Consider the following 20,635-nt stretch of genomic DNA (forward strand, 5'->3'; position numbering starts at 1 on the left):
TGAGCTTGGAGGTCTCTTCCCCAGTCAACAGAGCAGCTCCTGCAGATTCTCTTTGGTGTATCCATGGAAAACTCAAAAGTGTCTCTAGATCAGTGCACTGAGGTTTTGGGTTGCTGGCTGTGCTGGAATAGGTTTTAGGGGTTCTTTTTTCGTACGTGCTTTGGTTTATTTCCCTATGCTTAAGTTTACACCACTGCAACAGGAGACAAACCAGTAGTATTACACTCTTAACAACATGCCTGATGTCAGCAATATAAACTTCCACGAGTGAACCTACTGCTGCCAGGTTTCCCCAGGTCTGATCACATCTTACATGTTTTACAAACTTTGTTTTAATCTGCAGACACAGCTTCACGTTTCAGGTTTTACTGCCGCTGCCCCTGCTCCGCAGCCAGCAGCAAAGGGCAGAGCCTCCTCCGGCAGCCCTGCAACCACAGCCACCTGCACACCTTGTGTGTTTAAGGAATAGTTTTGTGGCTTTGTTGTCAGAAAGTGAAATCAGGGTTTTTGGCTGTTGCAGGTCAGGAGGGCATACACACGCTTGAGCTCATGCGGGGCCCTATTCTGCCGTGATGCTTCCTATGAGTTATTGAGCAAATAAAGCTTAATCCAGCTCTCACTGGATTAACCCCCACTCCCAGTGGAGTGGGGTTGTGTTGGCATAGGGCTGGTGGAACAAGGAGCTCATGCTCATTGGTGGTGATTTGCCACTTACTGCAGTCAGAGCTGAGGTTGTGGGTGAAATTCCTGCCTGGTCTTTACATCTGCTGGTGTTATCTGGAGCTCGATGTGCTCTTGGTGGTATCACTGTCGGCATCAGCCTGTCCTGACGTGACCTTAAAGAAGTTTAGAACCAAAATGGCCACTAATTATTGCCATTTCTGCAAAGCAAGAGCTTTTTATTGATGACTCATGTTTAACAGAAGCCGTAAGGCATGTCGTCCCTGAGCAAAAATACCTTTTTGTGATGAGAGCTGTGAAATCATACCCACGAACATGCCAGAAAGAGTACAGAGGATTAGATGTATCCACAAAGCTGGGACAAGGCTGAGACTCGCTGAGCACTTTCTGTGGGTCATGAATGAAGGCGGGATGTAAGAAGACAACTGCGTGGTTTGGTCACCTCAGGAAAATGAGTGGATGCATAGAACTCACCGTCTGATGTTGGTGGGCAGTGAGCCCTGAACAGGTTTTGCCAGGCTGGAGCAGCTTGGCTGGATGGGACAGCCCTTCACCTGGATGTGGGACTTCGAAAGAGGCCAAAAGCCACCTATAATGGGGGAAGTCAAGAGTATTGTTGGGGAGGTGTCTTGCAGCTCACAAGACACCCCTGAGGGCACTCTGTGGAGGGACATTTTGCAGCTCCCTCCTTGCTTTGGGGGAGCAGGAGGTATCTCTTACCTCAGAACATGGAAAAATGGGGATTCTGGTGCCCTTTCAGGAGACTGTCCTTGCTCCAGCCCCTTCTGCTTCATCCACTTTGGCAGTTTTGGGGTATTTTTGGAAATGAGAATGGAAGGACTTCACAGTCCCAGTGCTGAGACACCATGGTGCTGCCCCACCATTTTGGCAGGGTGAATTGGAGGGCTGTCTCCTCCACGTCAGGCTCCCACCCGTGCCCCCACAGCTGCCTGCGTGCAGGCACTTGCTGAGTTTCGCCTGTGGATTTTTACCAAAGTTTTCTTTGTGCTTCATAGAGTGCTGGGGAAGGAGTCCTCTATGGTAGCCCTTGAAATAAACTTCCCTCTGTTTCAATTTATCATTTGTCTGAGTATGGCAAGAAGAACCAGGCTCAGGTTTCATCACACAGCTCTCCAGCTGCAGAAGTTGTTCATCACAGGAGCTAAAATTAAATCTTCACTGTCTGGACCTTCTTCCTTCTTTTTTTCTTTTTTTTCTTTTTCCCCTTTCTTCCCCCTCACCTCAAATGCTTAATTATGGTGTGTGGTGAGGTTATGTGTCTGTTCATCCTGCCCATTTTTCTGTCAGGCATAAATCTTAATTTTGACTGAGCTCCTTGAACATTATTATTACTTTTGGATATTTAATTTGTTTTGCTTTCCAAGCAAGTTCCATTCTTGCTCCAGAGCAGCATGGAGGTGAATGCCAGTTGGCAGCGTGCACAATGCCTCTCTGGGCATTTGCTTTTCCACCCCAGCATGGGGCATGCTCCCTTCTGGTGCACCCCAAAGGTGGCTGGCACATGGGAGCCTGTTGCTTTGCTTGGAGTAGATGTACCTGTGGCATGTGGCAGAGGCCAAGAGCACACTGAGTGCTGGATTTTGTTGCAGGAGCAGCAGCACAGGGCTCTCTGGCTCTGGTGGACGTTACCAGGCTTTCCCCTTTGGGATCTTTGTTCCTTCCCAAGACACCATGCAGAGTGGGTCCTCTCCTTGGTCCTCCTGCTTGCAGCAGTGTGGTGCAGCACAAAGTCACCTCATGCTTTCCACCGTGGTGGTAGCTGCAAGTTCAGTGCATTGCTTGGATGGTTAAAGTACAAACAGTGCTGAGTCTGAGCTGCATCTCTTGCCTGCCCTAAAGCCTGCATTTCCCAGGCACTGCTGGAGCATGTGCAGTGTTTACTAAAGCTCTTGGATACACAGGAATGAAAAGTTGAGTTGGATGCCATGGAACATGACTCCTCTTGGGGCTGAACATGGCTTGTGTAGCAGTGAGTGCCTTTAGTCGCGTTCATTGCCTGAAGTGCCACTTTTTCTCCCCCAGACCAGCATCCTTTGGTTAAACCTTCCTGGGGGCTGGAGGGCAGGGCTGGGTGGGAGCAGAGGAGGGGTTCAGAGTGGTGTGGGTCTCACTAGGGCAGACAGGATGGCTGGGGCACTTGAAAGCACGTGGGCGGCAGCGGCCGAGTGCGCGGCCGCGGCTCCAGCTCGCGGGGAGTGCGTTTTTGCTATTATTTCAATTATTACAACTTCCTGAATAGGTTGAAGGTCCTTCATAATTCACACTTCTGTCATCTTTACACATGCCAAATGCAGTCTATTAAGCATAAATAAAATTTCAAGTGCCTGACCAGGAAAAGTAAACTGGGATTCATAACAATGAGGCCTTATTCATCCATTTAAAAGTAAATTGTGTGTGTTCCATTTTCCTACACCCCCCCACCCCCCACCCCCCCTTGCCCTTTACAGCTTTGCAGTTTGGGAGCTTTTATTTCTGCTCAGTAGCATAAATATATGACCTGTGGTGTAGGCAGGCACAGAGAACTGATGAGTTAGGCCTCCCCCAACTTCTCCCCACCTCAGACCCCCTGAACTTTGAAAGTGTTTCCAGATCTGGATCCGATTTTGCTCTTCCTATATAAACTGCAGTCACACACCGCTGATCCCAGGGCATGTGAGATGTGCATCTGGACTTTCCTTTTATTGTTTTCTTTCCCCCCCCACCCCCCATTTGTTCCTCTACTGTGCAGCAGCTCTTCCAGTGTTTCTCGAGGCAGACTGGTGCACGTTTGTGTATCATGAGTGCAGGTTATCTTGAGAAGGTCAGGTATTGAAACACACTGGATAGGCTGAAGGTGATAGAAAATTAAAACGTTTCGTTAATTGTAGCAGAGTAGGGATTGCATCCAAGAAATCTTCAAGCTTTGCAGTTGAAAAATCCATTTATTCTCTATTAGTGTTACAACAATACTTCCTGCAAGTAGAGGTTGCTGTCTTACAAAGGAAGAACAGCCAGGAGGGCACCTGTGGGCCTGGGGGGGTTAGTTTATGAGCTTTCCCATCTGGGGGCTGGCAGGACCCCCATGCTGTCTGCCCAATAGGCTGCTGCTGCTTAAAAACTCAGGCAATGGGGCTCATTTCAACAGTTAGTTGCCCACTTTTCCTCAGACAGGATAATTCCAGGAGGGTTTAGGTGGGAAGAGTGAGAAAAAAAAAGGTTTTTCACATGAAGTAATAAGGACAGCTCTTAAAATCAGATTAATTTTACCTGTGTGGTATTTTGCTTTAAAGTTTAGTATGTTTCATTCTAGATCTTCACTGGGATGCAATCTAGTATATAAACTGTTAGTGCAGGTTTGTTTGTTTGGGTTTTGGTTTGGTTTAGGTACAGAAATCAAAAATAACAACAATCAAACCCCAGTGTTTTAATAATAAGACTAATAGCAGCATGCCAGAGCTGGAAATCTGTCACTTGGAGCTTGTTTTGGAGGGTGTTAGTGCTTGGGTGGGGAATCTAGAAATATCACTGAACCTAAACCTTGAATTTTTCAGGACACTCTATCTTGTCCCCCTGCAGAGGTAGAGGGACTGGCCAGTTGGTTTCTGGTGGATAGCTGAATAGTCCCTGATATTTTTGAGTATTAATGCAAACAGGGCGATTGGCTGCAAAGTTTGTACCCTGGGTAGGGATTTGTCTCACAGCTGCAAGAAAGATGCTGCATTGTACTGGGGTTTCCCAAAGAGAAGTGATGCACCCCAGCACAGTGCTTCGTGAACAAGACTCTCTTTATGCCTCCGTACAGTCCATGTGTCCTCACTTTGTGACAAGAGGTGAAAAGGTCTGTCAAAATACCTTTGATGGGACAGAAAAAATACCGGAGAAGGCTTCACTGTGGTTTTTGTTCACCCCCTGGTGTGGATGCACTACTGACCTCAGAAGAAGAGCTGAGTTTACCCAACTGTGACACAAAACCTGGGAGCACTGAGGCAAGTCCTGGGCAGAGCTGTCCCGGTAAGAGCAGCAGCTTTGGTATGGTCCTTCTGAGATGATGGAAGTCCCACCTGGTGGTGGAGTGGACTTGATCCTGCTTCCACCCCAAGCAAGAGGTGGGTGCTCTGGTCAGCATGCAGTGCCATACACGTTTTATTTCCACCCAAAGTCAAACCAGCAACCAGGTTTATCTTCCACTCCCTTTCAGCTGTGGAGGTTGTCACACTTCTGGAGCAAAAACTGCAGCTTTCAATACATTTCTCTTAATAAATGGAAAAACAAGCATCACTTAAAGCAAGTGCTCGCCGGATGTGGCACGGACATCAGGTGTATTTGCGGAGTTAAGAGCTGGCTTCACTTCAACATGCTTCATCCTTTGTTGAGATGAGTGGCCCAGGCCACATCCTTGGCATACTGAAGTCCACACAGCAGCCCCATGTCCTTTGGCATTACTGGTGGCATCAGTTCTGGAGGGGGTTGTGGTACCAGGCATTCGCCCAGGGACATGCACAAGACCCTCTCATGGCTCTCTTAGCCTCCTGCACCTTCCAAAGTACTCAGTGGAGTTTGCAGTCCCCTCTCAAGGGGTAAAAATGACAACTGATGATCTGACCAGGGCAGGATGGAAGGGGAGAGAAGTACAGCCTGGGCACATCAGGCTGGCTATAAAGATTCTCTTGGCTTCCATGAGAAACATTTGCCCTAAGCAGAGGCTTGGGACCATGGGTACCTTCTGCCTGATGTGTTTTGCCAGCCCAGCTAGAGAGAGGTGAGCACAAGCTGACCCCAGCAGCTTTCACCACTGCTCCCCTGCACATCTGCTCCAGAGTGGTTTTTGGGACAAGCCAAAGAAAAGAAAACAAATCAGAGGAAATGCATCTTATTTCATTATTTTTAGGTGTTTAGCCTGTATCTGTGGGCAGAGGCTGCTTGTGAAGAAACGATTAGGCTGTACAGCCACCTCCTGGAGGATGTCGGTATGTGCTCAGCTGCCTGGGCCACCCCATGGGTGATGATGCTTGAAGAGCAAGGAGAGTGCTCACACATCCTTAGATGCCCCCAGTACCTACCTTGGGACAAACACATCCCTTTAAACAGTGAAGGACATTTTCTGCCTTTCTCCCAGAGCACTGAGATGCCTTTTGAGAGTTAAGAGTTTGAGAGCAAAACCTTTAAAAGTACATTAATCTGAGAAACTGCAAGGGCATCAGTTTTTAGTGTAGGAAACATAGCTGTCATGTGTTTTTGTTTAACAAGGCCTGAGGAAGTTACTAATATTTATTTGAGCTCCTTTGTGGAGCTTTTTAGTGCTCTTCACATTTCCTGCTGAGACAGAGAGAGCAGCCAGATGGATTTTGGGAATTTCCTTTCGACAGAGCCTTACGATGCTAGGCGTGTGCTTGTTGCTCTGGGTGCATGGACCCAAGGGAGTGTGGTCCCTTCCTCCACCCCACAACCTTCTGTTTCCCCAGCTGGCTCCTTCCTGGAGTCTGATGTCGCCTCTACAAGGGGACCAGGTGCCACCTGCCGCGGTCACCACCAGCAGCTTTGGCTCTCACAGTGTTTCTTCACTTGGGACTGATTTTTCATTTGGTTCCTGTTTGAAGCTAAGGAGTAACCAGGTGCACTGGTTTGTATAAGCCTCTCACCCCACAGCTTTCTGGACTGAGTAGATGATGGAAATGAGGTGTTTAGACACCTATGATTTAATTAGCAATGTCTTCTCAGGTCTCCTTTAGTACCTTTTTTCAGTGCAACAGGAGTCACCTTCCTTCCGTGGATTACTCAGGGGTGTGTTCATGAATACTTTGTACATGGATTTGGTGTAACTGAGCACACAAATTACTGGTGGTGTTTGTAGTCATCACACAGCTCATTTCGCATCAGAGGCTGTTGAAAGCAATCATCCTTTTTGTCTTCACAGAGCACGAAGCACTTAATGGCTTTGGTGGGTGGCAGGAGCAGACCTATCATAGTCAGAGCTGACCCCTCTCCAGCAAACAGCAGCCAGCATGCGTGCCAGGCAGGGTCTAGCCGCAGGGTTTCCATGCTGTAATACACACTGGCAGTGGCTGATGCCTCCTTGCCTCTTGTGGTCATCACATTGTTTTCTCTTTTATTTTTTTTTTCACAGATATTCTACAGAGTGGTAGCAGATATTGAACCAGGAGAGGAGCTCTTACTGTTCATGAAGAGTGAAGATTATTCACATGAAACAATGGCTCCGGACATTCATGGTTAGCCATTTCTTGTTGTCTCATCTAATAGAAACTGTCACTGAAATTAAGCACAAAATTTGGGAGATTTCTTCCTTCTTGAAATCCTTTTGAAATCTAGAGTGGCTTCACTGCAGCCAGGGAGAAGAACTTGGACCATGGTTGTACTTGTTTGTCTTTGGCCCCACTGTTTCTCTGAAAGCTGTTGAGTAAATAAAGTAGTGTGACATGGAATCATATGATCATTAAGGTTGAAAATGACCTCTAAGATCACAAAGTCTAACCATCAACTCGACACCACCATGCCCACTAAACCATGAACCCAAACCCCATGTCTACACATTTTTTTAACATCTCCAGGGATGGTGACTCCACCACCTCCCTGGGCAGCCTGTTCCAGTGCCTGACCACAATTTCAGTAAAGAAAGAGTATCCAGTCTAGTACCACAACTCCTTTAGCCCCTCTGAAGGGCAGGTTTGCTCTCAAAAGTGATACCAGTGCTGGCCTTGGGGATTTTCTGTTTGTTTTCTTCATCACTCCAAACTGGTCCAGCCTGGAGTATAGCTTCATTCAGTGTTGCATTTCAATGTGACTGAATATTGCTTCATTCAATGCTACATGTTCTGCCTGCCAATCAGGTGAGCTCTAGTTTGCACAGTTGGTATTTCTCAGGATTTCATCTCTGCAACAGTGTGGTTGTGGTTTTACCTTCACTTATTCAAACCTCCCTGGCAGAGGCAGAGTTCTGCAGATGTAACTGAGGGCAGTAGTAAGGCTTTGAGATTGCAATCCCCACAAAATGATCAAGTTTCAAAAGGAGAAGAAGGTTGCATATCCTTATCTCTAGGCTGTGCTGCTCCTGCAGGACATGTATGAACGCTGGCTGTAGGTTATTTTTGTCACTTAGCCAAACAGCAGTTACTCTGTCATCTTGAAAAGAGAAAATTCCAGGTCATTAATGTTGCTGTCACTTGTGAAAACATTTGAATCATTCTTCCTCCTCGTGCTCCTTCATTAGTCATCCAGCGTTCAGATTCTGGATCTGAAACTCTGGAGCTGTTGCCTGGATTTGTCCTCCACCTACATCTTATGCCAATGTGGGCAATTTACAAATTCTCAGGGATTCAGGGACAGTACATGGGGGTTTTCCCAGTGCAGGAGGTATGTAGGTTATAATTCCTTGTAAGCACACATTTACAGCATTGGCTTTTCTTTTTCAAGGAAAAGGTAGGGATTATTCATTCAGTCAGTTTTGGTTTTGTGGGGTCTTTTGTTTGTTTGGTTGGGTTTTGTTTTGTTGTTTGTTTGTTGTGGTTTGGTTGGTTTTTTGTTTGGTTTGTTTGTTTTTCCTTAGCAATAACTTTGTTTAGTTATTGCTAAAGGTGTCCCCCTTTTCAAGCATTGTGGTTTCCATGCCTAGTCCCTGTGGTCATGTAGCTGTTACAAAAATTACACAAGAAAATCTTTGCAGTCACACAAAGAAGTGTCCCACTGGGCTAATTTAGAAGCAAGCTGAGCCAAAGTATTGCTCATAGAGAGTGGACAACAGAGCTCTATGATGCTTTCTCTGGATCAGCTCAACTGTCAAGTAGCAACCAGCTACATCTGTTTGAGATTCCAGCCAGACTCCTCAGTGCAGGGCAAGTAACACTAGAACCAAACCAGTGTGCCTGGCTCTTTGTATGGACCATCAGTAGAAAATCCATCAGAAAAGAAATACCATGGGATTCTTTTCTCCAAGTGTGCTTCTTGGGATTTCCTTCAGCTAACCTATTCTTTTTCAGGCATTACCAACTAGTGGAATGCAATATTCATTCCAAAGTGACACTCTATGGTGATCTTCTGCATTTGTTTTCAGTAAGAAACACATTGTGACTGATTTTATGGCATTTAAAGCAAGGTGCCCTGTATTTATTACCCCAACTTCATATGTCTGTGACTATTCATTACCCCAACTTCTTACGTCTGTGACTTACTTTGAACAAGTTTGGGTGCTGCAAAAAGACTCTAGTGGAAATAAGCATCTGTTAGGCTATTTTAGATACTGATGTTCATTTCTAAGTCAGTTTCCTTCGTTCAGAAGGACAGAAACTGTCAACCTCCACTGGAAATTCACCTTAGACCCTATATATCCCCATTAAGGATAGTATATAAACACATGACTTCTGTCTTAAGGCAGTGTTAGGGATCCCTGTTGGATGTCACTTAGGCAATTAACAGAGGGTATTGCACTGTCATATACTCTACAATTAACTCATTATTACAAAGCATTCTAAGGTATCCTTGTTTCTTTTGATGTTCTTCTCTTTTCTCACTGAATAACCATTTATCTAACCACACCATCCACACCATCATCAAACACCTGATGGGGTGGTCGTTAAAAATCACTGAAAACTGATGCAACCCCCCTGTGCCCAACCCCTTTGTCTTTCAGAGGAGCGCCAGTACCGCTGTGAGGACTGTGATCAGCTCTTTGAGTCCAAGGCTGAGCTCGTAGACCACCAGAAGTTCCCCTGCAGCACACCTCACTCTGCCTTCTCCATGGTGGAGGAGGACTTCCAGAAAAAGCTTGAGAATGAGAATGACCTTCAGGATGTGCATGAAATCCAGGAGTGTAAAGAGTGTGATCAAGCCTTCCCAGACTTACAAAGGTAAGAGTGACAGCTTAAAATGTGATTGGACGAGACAAATTCTGTAATGGCTTCAGTGGGATCATGCAGGGCAGAGTCTGATACATTCATCTTCTATACAAAGATGAAGATGAGTAAGACTTCTCTCCTGGTTAGTGTTTTATAATACAGAAAGCAGTGGAGTCTCAATAAATCAGAAATCTGGTCCTTGTATTAATGTCTTTAGTGGGGGCCTTAAATTAGGAACTGGATCTTCTGACAAGCAGATCTTTAGCTGGCATGAATTGGGCTGGTCTGTTAGGAGAGTGACTGCAGTTCAGATCAGCTAGGGTCTGGGCTCCTTATTTTGATGTAGAAATTACTTAGAACATCTCTGAGTTGCGTTCACTGATGTTACTAATTTTATCCTTGCTAGCAAGCCATGCTAGTTAGAGGCAGGTTCTAGATGTTGTATATATGTATGTCTATGTTATTACATATATGTAGCTCTGCTGTCTTGAACCACTGGGGTTCCTCTTTTTCTTATGTATATGTCTGTTTGAACAGTCATGTGCACGTGGCTGTGAAATAACAGAATGTAAATAGAAAGTGCAGCTTCTATATGTTGAAGATCACTTACTTATTTCCTGTTCCTGTAGTTTTATGACTACTTAAAATTACCATATTGGGGTGCACATGTTGGCAAATTTTGCAGATTGCTGAAAGATACTGAGAGTAAACAGGAGCTTCTGCAGCACATCCCTCACAGATTCCCATCTTAGTGTTTTCAGGACCAGAGGAAGGTTGATCTCAGCCAACGTTTGATAGCGATGCTGAGCTATCCTGATACCAAAATCCTAAGCCAGATCCTCCACTGTGATGAGGCTTGGTATTTCCTAGGAAACTGGTTTATAGCATCAGCAGGCATGGACCACTATCTCTTGCTTTCAGGCGGAGTCTGTAGCACAGGTCCCACACTCCTACAGTGCCTTCTTTCTATGTTGTGTGGGCACAACCTAAGTGACTGTTAACTGCTCTTTTAGGGACAGCAGTGGATTCATTGGCATTGCTTAATAATCATGTGCCCCTTAAATACCTTTGACTTGCCAGTTTAGAGTATTTTGTGGATTCATGTTTTTCATTGAAATCTTTACTAGTCCAAGACTGGGGATGTTGTGGTGTCTTTTGGAGGTTAGTGTGGCCTTGCGCACGCCCAGGGCTAGGCCCTTCAGACAACTCCTCTTGGATGGTTCAGGTGCTGGTTCTGCAAGATGAAGCCCTCTCTCCAAAACACAGATGCTTCTTACCTCCTCTTGACAGAGCTGAGGTGTCTTGTCCTCAGTGAGAGGTCTCAGATCAACAACTCCTAGGACCTGATCCTTACATTTCTGTGATATTAATGATGCTGAAATTAAAACACAATGTGCCAAACGCTGCTCCCTGCAGACGAGGTCAACCCTGCTGAGTGGGAATTTGTGCAGCGCAAGGTTTTATTCACTGGCTGGTGGTGAGCAGTAGCTCCATGTGTCCAATTTCAGTGGGAGTGATTGATTGGAAACGGCTGATGTAGGTAGGTGAAGAGGGAAGGGTAGCAGCAGTGGGTGGGTGAGGCAGGAGTCTGGACTGTAACAGTTTTCCATGTTGTGAGTTATTCACTGTTAAAGCCCTTCTCTGCCTGTGAACCAGAGGACGATATCTAACATATGGGAATCATTGAGGAAATGTAAATTTAGCTTAAAATATTAAATATTGAAGAGAAAGGGCAGAAAACAAAGAAGGAGTCATCATAAATAGATGGGCAGGACTGTGAGAAAGGGTGAAAAATGAGAGAGAATGTAGTCATTCTCTGAACTCTTGAATTATTGAAAGGCTCATACACCACAAAGACAGTTCACAGCAAAAAAAAGTACCAAAGTGTGCTATATCCAGATTATATAAAACAAAAGGCCTGAGTGAGCCATGCTTGAGGGTGTGTGTAATGGAATGGAGAAAGAGCTGAGCAGGAAGATGGAGATCTGGGGGCCCAGAACTGCCCAGTGCTGATGGCAGATCATGTAGCTGTGGCAGACATCTGGGAGCTGCTGCCAGAGCCAGGGACAAGAGTCTCTCTAGGTCTGAGGGCAAATTTGTTTACCAGCACATGGTGCAGAGTCAATTGTTACAGAAGTATTAGGGAGGGAAGGCAGAATTATTTCCCTCCCACAAAGGAAGGAGACTGAGAGGGGTAGAAGTTAAGAGCATCTGCAGGGTGAAAACATTTCCCATTAACTGTGGCTGAGAATGAAGATTGCTGTTCGGGCTGCACAACCCAAATGAGTCTGTAAATACCCAGCAGGTTTTGTCCACTAGTTCAGTAGAGCTAAGTGGGAGCTTCATGTGAAGAAAGATTGATTCGGTTTGGCATCCCAGGCTAAAAAAATTCTCAGTTTATAGCAACTTTTCTGTGAATTCCCTCTTAGATTATGTAGTGATGTTTTCTCAAGCACTAGTGTGAGTTACAGCTCTGTATGTGGCCAAGCAATAGAGGTGTTTCAAAAGATACATTTGCTACAGGTCAGTAATAAAACAGGAATTGGGGAAATTCAGGAGACAAAAATGAGTTCAAAGATGTGCAACAGAAATTAGGTAGAGATTGAATATCCTGAATAAACTACTAAGAAATGAATGAATAAACATCTGTGCAATTGAACGCAGTTAACAATTATCAAGTATTATTTCAGTCATAGTGCACCGTATTTAGAGGCTTCTTATGCTCTTTCTGTCCTGCTCCAGTGGAGTTATTCCTCATCTGTTCCTGCTGGAAGAAAAATTGATTCTCATCAAAGGAGTGGAGTTATATCAGGTGGAGGGATCCAGGGTTTGTTTAGAGGGCAAGTCATAAGGTAAAAATAATTCAGGCTGCAGGGAAGAATTACCAGAGTGAAATACTGAGAGGTGTATGAAATAGTCTCCTTAGGGAGTGATGGCAGCAGCATCTCCTGAAGCATTTGGAAGTGGCCTGGCAAAACATGGGAGGATGCATTACTCTGGTAGGGTGGAAGGTGTTCTGTCTCCCAGCTAGGGTGAACCTGGTGCTCAGAGGGCTTCATTTGTCAGGATTGAACCTTTTGGGCTTTTAAATGGTTTTGTTGTTGCTGTAATTATGTGCTGTCCTATCTCCTCTTCCTATAAAGAGCTGATAAACCCACTAAGTGTGGGAGACCTCACTGAGCCCTGTTCCTGTTTCCACAGCTTAGAGAAGCACATGCTGTCACACAGTGAGGAGAGGGAGTACAAGTGTGACCAGTGCCCCAAAGCTTTTAACTGGAAGTCCAACTTGATACGTCACCAAATGTCGCACGACAGCGGGAAGCACTACGAGTGTGAAAACTGTGCCAAGGTACAGTGAATTTATAGGCTGTCTGCTGCTTCTTCTGCTCTGGGCACACAGCAGCATGGAAGTGGGGTTGCCTGGGGGTGGGATACAGGAGGCCTTTGCTGCGCTGCAGATGTTTTTTCCAAGGGTTTACACTTCTGCTTTATAAATATGCTATTTTTCTACCTGTTTTGATTTGGTGTCTGAAGTTAGCCACTGATGTAGGGTATTGAGCATCTTCAAGCTCAGGGCCTGGTGCCTTGTGAGGAGTGCTGGAGGATCCCTTATGGGCAAGAAACCCCCCAAAAAATACAGGGTGGATGGGTTCCCCAGACCATGTGCCAGCCCTGAAGACCAGAAGCTTCAGGACACTATTGCAATACAAACCAGAATAAGAACTAGCAGTGGGCCCCCAGCTGCACTAAGTGAGCACAGCTATCTCATCTTGGAGCATCTTTGTCGCTTCATGTCATTGGGCTTGCTGTGTAGATTGTTACAGGAGGTGGTGCTCTACATTGCTTTTCATCAGAGTCCCCTAGCTTTGGGCCTTTTTCTCAAGGACTTAGATTTGCTGCAGCAATGATAATTTTCTATTGAGCTGATAATTGCAAGGAAGAACCAAGCCCTGGATGCTAGGACTGTATTGTATACAGGATTCCATGCTGCCATGCATTTAGTTGTCGCTATAAAGTATTTCCATTGCAGTAATGGTTAAAGGTTTCCATCATCCACACTTTGACTCATTTTCTGTCAAGTCCCTGGTCTGAAAAGCACAATTTCTAATGACAGGGTCAAATGCATCTGCTGCAGTGGTTGCAAAGGGGTTAAAAGACCCACCAACTACTTGGGGTGATCCCAGGAAACAGGTTCCATCCTGCAGGCAGGATGCCCATTGATGCCCATTGAGAGGTTTTGATGCCCATTAGGGAGGTTTTTAATCTTAGGTACTCCCAAATAGCTCCAAGGTTTGAATTTTGTAATAAATGCCTTCTTCTGCAGTCAAGTTTCTTGGTTAATCAGTACTCATTTCCTAGCAGGTTTTCACGGACCCCAGCAACCTTCAGAGGCATATTCGTTCCCAGCATGTTGGGGCTCGTGCCCATGCGTGTCCAGAGTGCGGCAAAACCTTTGCCACTTCTTCAGGCCTCAAACAGCATAAACACATCCACAGCAGTGTCAAACCTTTTATATGTAAGTCTTCAACTCAACGTCTTTGGTTAAGTGTTATTTCTTTTGTGCTGAAGCAGCATAGTCTGGAAGCAGGAGGTTGTGTTTGCACTCCTTTTGACTGTCCCACCAAGTTTCATAGGGGCTGTGAGTTGTTAAATGAGTTCTGGGTAATGTGTAGGCCAATGCAAAGTGTTACTTCCATAACAGTTTTCCTTTTCACTGTGTGCTGTGTAAATGTACCTGTGGTCCCCGGGATGATTTTCCATGTGCAGATCAAGTGGGGAGTGAGATTTAGTGAGAAAGATCCATGCCAGACTTGGTGGCTGCAGTCTCATTGCTTTTCACCATGCCAGTCTGGCTGGTCTCCTTTCTGCAGTCCCCTCTGCCAGATTCTGCTCTTCACAGGGGAGGAGGTGGCAGTGCTGGGGTGGGCAGAGGAGAGTGGCAGTAGCTGCCACCACAGTCTGGACATGCTGGGAATTAGGCAGAGCCATCAGTACCTGGAGGGCTGCTTTGCTTTAGGAGGTAATTTTGAGCTACCAAGTCTCCACAGCAGACACCACAACTTTTGCTGGAGTTGGAAAACAAACCTTAAAAACAGTGAATTTCAGCCTGAGGAGCTTGCCGCTCTCCTTGAGGGTCCTTTGCATGCCTTGAATTTAAGTATTAAGTTGAGCTATCAGATCTTTGCCAACAGCTGCTTCAGCAATAAAAGTTGCCTTCTCTGTGGGCTTCTGTACTGGGCTGTAAATCATATCCTCAGAGTCTCGCAGGCTGTGTTTACTGCTTAGCCAGATCCTGCTGGCAGATGGGGTAGCTGGGAGCACAGTAATGTCACAGGTGCTTTTCTCTCCCTTTCACCAGGGAAGCAGAGGCAGAAAATAGTTGAGAATATGGTTGTTGGCAGTGCTAACCTCCATCAGTCTTTTCAGGCACCTGCTATGGCTTGAAAGACAGCTCTGACCACCTCCCATATTTGTGTGCTAAACTTTCTTAATCCTTTGCTGCTCCCAGCAGAAGTTTGCCAAGATATTGGCACCACAGGCAGGGAAAGTGGCAGCTTCACAGTAAGAAAGTTGCTCAAGAGGAGGGGTACTGGCTTGACAGACTCATTTGTGCAAAGTCTGTATACCTGCCATTGAGTTAGATACTACATGTGGTTTGGGCTTCTTCAATGAGAAAATGTATAACTACATCCAATAATAAATATCACTAAAAGTTTTTAAACCTGCTTACAAGCTAAGTAATTGCACTTTGAGATTATAATTACTAGAAAACAGTAACTTCTGGCTAGGCAGGGAGTCTTCAGATGGTCCTGCTGCAGTGCTCTACATAAAAGTCTGTAAGTGGCACCTGTCATAAATGAAACAATCTCTCAAATGCTCTTTGTTACTATTTATTCTGATAAATGAAACAGCAACTGGTAGTCTTCATAAGCAGAGAGTGAGAGATGAAAACCCATCAAGCAACCTACAAATAACAGCCATGTAATTGCAGGACAAAAGTGTTTGGAGACCACATGTTTGGTAGGCTTTAGGAGGGAGCTAGGGTCACCTAAAGGAGATATCTGTTTTCCACCAGAAGGCCACACACCACGATTTTCTCGTACCAGTCTGTTTATGGCAACTGTCTCTTATTACAGTACATGGCCCAAGCTTGAGTGAAAACTCACCAACACTAAGGTAATTACTCACTGCCTTCACAAAATCTCCAGCCTCTCCAAATAGAAACCACATGCCATAATAGACTGAACATACTCAAAATAGTACTAAAGAGTAATTTAATTTTTTTTAATCAGCAGAAAATATGCAAAATTAACTGCTGGCTAATTTGGGGTGCAGAGACAATCCTGGTGCACACCATGTGTAGGTTTGAGATGAAATTTTGCAGACTAGGAGCCAGATTGTGAGCTTGTGTTAAACCTGTAGAGCAATAAATCTGCAAGGAGGGAAGCTTCCCTTAAAATTTAGTTGCTTAAAAACATGGTGCTGAGATTTAAAGGGTGTAATAAGGTGTAATAGGAGAAATCAAACCCAGCTCTGTTGCTTTGATACATGGAAGCAATTAAAGCTGATAACCCTACTGAAGTATAAACAAAACTTTACTTGGAAGTAAAAGTCATGGGATGAAAACCAGGTAGAACTTACTAGAAAGTCCTGGCAATCTCCATGCAGGCTGAGCTGGTGCAATCAATTTAGAGTCATCTCCTTAATCAGCATAAAGTTGGGTGTGTCCTTCAGTCACACCCTCTTACTCTTAGGCTTTAGGGGATGGACCTCAAAAGTAAGACTGCTCTGGAGAGGAAGAGCTTTAGACCTGAGCCCAAAATTTCTTTGCCAGCCTTGAGAGCCTGTGGATTGAATATGCTGCCTGTTAAATATACCAGAGGCGCCTTGAGCAAGCAGCACCTCAATGAATGTGCTCAAAAAGGTAAAAGCCTCAGTGTAGCTGTTAGTTGTTTGATTGAGATTATAGTGGTAAATATTGACATATTTTAATGGGATTGCCATTATTGGCTTAATTTTATTCTAAAACTGAGATAAAGTATATTTAGTCTAATGATTAATTTGCATCTTCCTTAGTAGTTTGTAGGGGTACCACTGAATTGTAGGTGTGTATTTTTGCTTTTCTTCAGAGTAGACTAATTCTGGGTTCTGTTGACTTTTCAAGGTATTAATGGAGAATAATTCATAATGTATCACCATTTTGGTCAGTTTAATTTTGGTTTCTCTGATCAACCCAGTGGGAGCAGGGGGAGCTTTTTGTGTAAGAGCCTAACAGTAAGGTAAGAGGCCTGATTTGGTACCATGAAGTATTGAGGTGACTTTGGTCTGTGGGAGCAGAAACCTGATGCCTGTGATTAGGCTAAAAATAGGAGAAAATAGAAAAATCAGAGCTTCATACTGCAGCAAATAAATGGCAAATAGTTGTGTATTGAATAAAAAATAGTTCTAAGTTAAAGAGGCAAATAAAGTAGTTTCCAAAAAAAGAAACATAAAGTACTTCTCCAGATAATAGCAAACATTTTAAAGGAACTAGAATGATCTGTTTTTCCCTCTTTTCTCTTCTCTCCTCCTCCTCTCTTCGTTTTTCCCTTCTCTCTTGTTTGTCTTTTTAATTTCTTTTCCATCTTTCTTTTATCCCCTATTTCCTTTTAATTTTACTTCTTTATTTTCTCTCCCTTCTTACCTATCCTTTGGAATGAAGATTTCCAGCAGGAACAGTAACTGATACACAGCAACAAACATTCTTCCTGAATTACCGCATTGCAAATTTCCTGTGTTTGGGCCCAATCCTGCACTCTTTACCCCATGAATTGTCCCAGGGATGTCAGTGGGACATGGACAGGGAAAATGGGTGGATCAGGCAGGATCAGGCCCTCGAACAATAGGAGCATTGTTGCTGAGATATGAAGCAGCCTGCTGAAGAGGTAAACAGTTAAGAGATGACAACAAGCGGTCAGGTTTCTCAAGGGCAGAGATTTAGAGGATCAGGAAGGTTAGCACAGGCCCCGCTGCAAGTGGAAGTTAGAGGACGTGATTGCAGTTCATGGGAACCAGGAGTGCAGGATGGGATACATTCAATTCAGTTTCCTTTGCAGGCTTAAAATAGAGCCATTGTAAATTATGTCAGTCTGTCTCAAATCATGAAAATGATTGTTAAAAAGGCCTCAGAATACACAATGTGTATTGTTGTGCTGCTTTGATGTGTGAAAGATGAGAGCATATGATATAACACAAATTAAATAAAAATAAAGTGGCCACATGCTTTTTCCTGGCTGGGGAAAAAAAAAAAAGGTGTGTGGGGGGGAAGCTTTATTACAGAGGGATAATGCTGCTTACTGATAGTGCTGCTGCCTTGTTTTTAAACAGCCCTGGAGTTGATACTGTTAGAAGCAAGATACAGACAAATTTTACTGTAATGAAGAGCACAAGACATAGCTCGGCCTTGGGATTTGCTTGATGCCTCTGCTTATCCAAAAGATACCAAAAAGGGCACATAAAAAGGCACTAGGGAGCTAAGCATTATCCTCTTCCAAACCGCAATTTAACTTACAGACCTAAAACTTGGTTGCTGCCCCAGTTTGCTCCCTAAGGTTTGTAGCAGCTGGAAGATCAGGGACCTGCAAAATCTTGTTTGTTTCAGGGACATGATTCGTTCTTTGTAGTGTCTTGCTCTGCCCCCCTGGGACCACTTTCAGCGTCCTGCTACTGAAAAGGGTTGCTGGAAGCTGTGCTCCAGTGTGCCAAATGTTACAGGCTAGATGAGGCTCAGAAGCTCAAGGTAGATCTCTTCTCCGTGGTTTCAGGCTTTTTCCAAGCGCTACTCTTGTGAGGCTGATGCTATTCTCATCCCGGAGGATTCTGAAAGGAAATCCACCAAGCTGGTTTGAGCATCAGACATGCAAATAAAATACAGCTGCATTCTTAAGGGAAATTGTTGTTGAAGTAGTGTGTATTGTCCAAAAAACAGAATCAAGACAAGTAAAGTTACTAAGATGTGGAAATTAGAGTTACAGCATCCTGGAGACCTGTGGGAACTGTATGCATTATATGAACAGAGATGCTTTGGACATATGAGAGTACCAGACTGAGGTTACTCAGGCCTTAGCCTGGACTTTGAGAAGATTAAATTCTTAATTGTAAATGGAAAAAAATTGTTTGTTAATAAGGTTATGCACCTGGAACTACCTGGTTGTCTCCTCCTTATCCTTGTGGTCTTGCAGACTGAAAGCTCTCTGAGGCACCTCTGTCTATCTCCTGTTTGGTCCTGCAAATATTTGTTTTAATGACTAACCTTCTGCATGTGAATGGTGACAGAGATGGATGTCATTTGAAGACAGGAGTGCTCACTGGCACAGGAGAACAGTGGGTTCCATGTGGCATTACAGCACCGAGCTGCAGCTCTCGGAGGGGCTCTGGGTGCTAATGCAGCACGGAGTAACAGTTCTGAATATGCAATGCTGTGCAATGCAAAAAGTGAACAAGGAAACATTATCTTGTAGTGATTTCAGACCTTTTCTGGTTTGCTGGAGCGGGTTTTGGTGCTGTCTTTAGACATTTGTCTGCTAGGATGCCTTGCTTTGGAAGAGTACAATCTCCTTGGGTACATTCGTGCACCCAGACTTCTCCTTCTGGCTTCCTAATTGACGTTTGGTGGGTATAAAAAGGGTGTTATTTGCAAAATTTTGAGGGTGGGGGCAATTATCATAAAGCCTGAGATGTGTTGTTGTTGTTGTTTACATACAGGTGAGGTCTGCCATAAATCCTATACTCAGTTTTCAAACCTTTGTCGTCATAAGCGCATGCATGCTGATTGCAGAACCCAAATCAAGTGCAAAGACTGTGGACAAATGTTCAGCACTACGTCTTCCTTAAATAAACACAGGAGATTTTGTGAGGGCAAGAACCATTTTGCAGCAGGAGGATTTTTTGGCCAAGGCATTTCACTTCCTGGAACCCCAGCTATGGATAAAACGTCCATGGTTAATATGAATCATGCAAATCCGGGCCTTGCTGACTATTTTGGAGCCAATAGGCATCCTGCTGGTCTTACCTTTCCAACAGCTCCTGGATTTTCTTTTAGCTTCCCTGGTCTGTTTCCTTCAGGCTTGTACCACAGGCCACCTTTGCTACCTACTAGTTCTCCTGTTAAAGGACTACCGAGCGCAGATCAGACAAACAAAAGTCAAAGTCCCCTCATGACAAATCCTCAGATACTGCCAGCCACCCAGGATATTTTGAAGGCACTAAATAAGCAACCATCAGTAGGGGAGAATAAGCCAGTGGAGCTTCAACCAGAGAGGTCCTCTGAAGAGAGGCCGCATGAGAAACTCAGTGACCAGTCAGAGAGTAGTGACCTTGACCTTGACGATGTCAGTACCCCCAGTGGCAGTGACCTGGAAACCACCTCGGGCTCTGATCTGGAAAGTGACATTGAAAGTGAGAAAGAGAAATTTAAAGAAAATGGTAAAATGTTCAAAGACAAAGTAAGCTCTCTGCAGAGCCTGGCTTCAATAAATAATAAGAAAGACCACAGCAATCATTCCATATTCTCACCATCCTTAGAGGAGCAGACTGCGGTGTCAGGAGCGGTGAATGATTCTATAAAGGCTATTGCTTCTATTGCTGAAAAGTACTTTGGTTCAACAGGACTTGTGGGGCTGCAAGACAAAAAAGTCGGAGCCTTACCTTACCCTTCCATGTTTCCCCTCCCATTTTTTCCAGCATTCTCTCAATCAATGTATCCATTTCCTGATAGAGACTTGAGACCGTTACCCTTGAAAGTGGAGCCCCAATCACCCAGTGAAATAAAGAAGATCCCAAAGGGAAGCTCTGAGTCTCCCTTTGACCTCACCATAAAGCGTAAGGAGGAGAAGCCACTTACTCCCATACCCTCAAAGCCAGCAGGCCCCTCTGCAGCAAGTCAGGACCAGCCTCTAGATCTCAGCATGGGCAGCAGAAGTCGAGCCAGTGTCACAAAACAAGCCGAGCCTCGGAAAAACCACGTCTTTGGAGAAAAGAAAGGAGGTGACCTCGAGCAAAGGAAGCCTTCGGAGTCCTCCTTGCAGCACGCCAGGCCTACCCCGTTCTTTATGGATCCCATTTACAGG

At 44.8% G+C, this 20,635-nt stretch overlaps 1 protein-coding gene across 7 annotated transcripts in view; it reads left to right on the forward strand.

Moving 5' to 3' along the window:
- The window catches only part of MECOM (MDS1 and EVI1 complex locus), a 355,991-nt gene that overhangs the window by 310,833 nt on the left and 24,523 nt on the right, over window positions 1-20,635 (forward strand). For 3 of the 7 annotated variants that reach the window (XM_054166432.1, XM_054166434.1, XM_054166433.1), the window contains 5 exons: window positions 6,806-6,908; window positions 9,323-9,539; window positions 12,729-12,876; window positions 13,887-14,043; window positions 19,272-20,634. In XM_054166432.1, coding sequence (XP_054022407.1) covers window positions 6,806-6,908; window positions 9,323-9,539; window positions 12,729-12,876; window positions 13,887-14,043; window positions 19,272-20,634 — 1,988 coding nt within the window. The remainder of the gene's footprint in view (window positions 1-6,805; window positions 6,909-9,322; window positions 9,540-12,728; window positions 12,877-13,886; window positions 14,044-19,271; window position 20,635) is intronic. The other 4 variants (XM_009902375.2, XM_009902376.2, XM_054166435.1 and 1 more) reach the window with 3 other exon arrangements.

This window comes from Dryobates pubescens, chromosome 13 (genome assembly GCF_014839835.1).
Source record: "Dryobates pubescens isolate bDryPub1 chromosome 13, bDryPub1.pri, whole genome shotgun sequence".
Lineage (NCBI taxonomy): Eukaryota > Metazoa > Chordata > Aves > Piciformes > Picidae > Dryobates > Dryobates pubescens.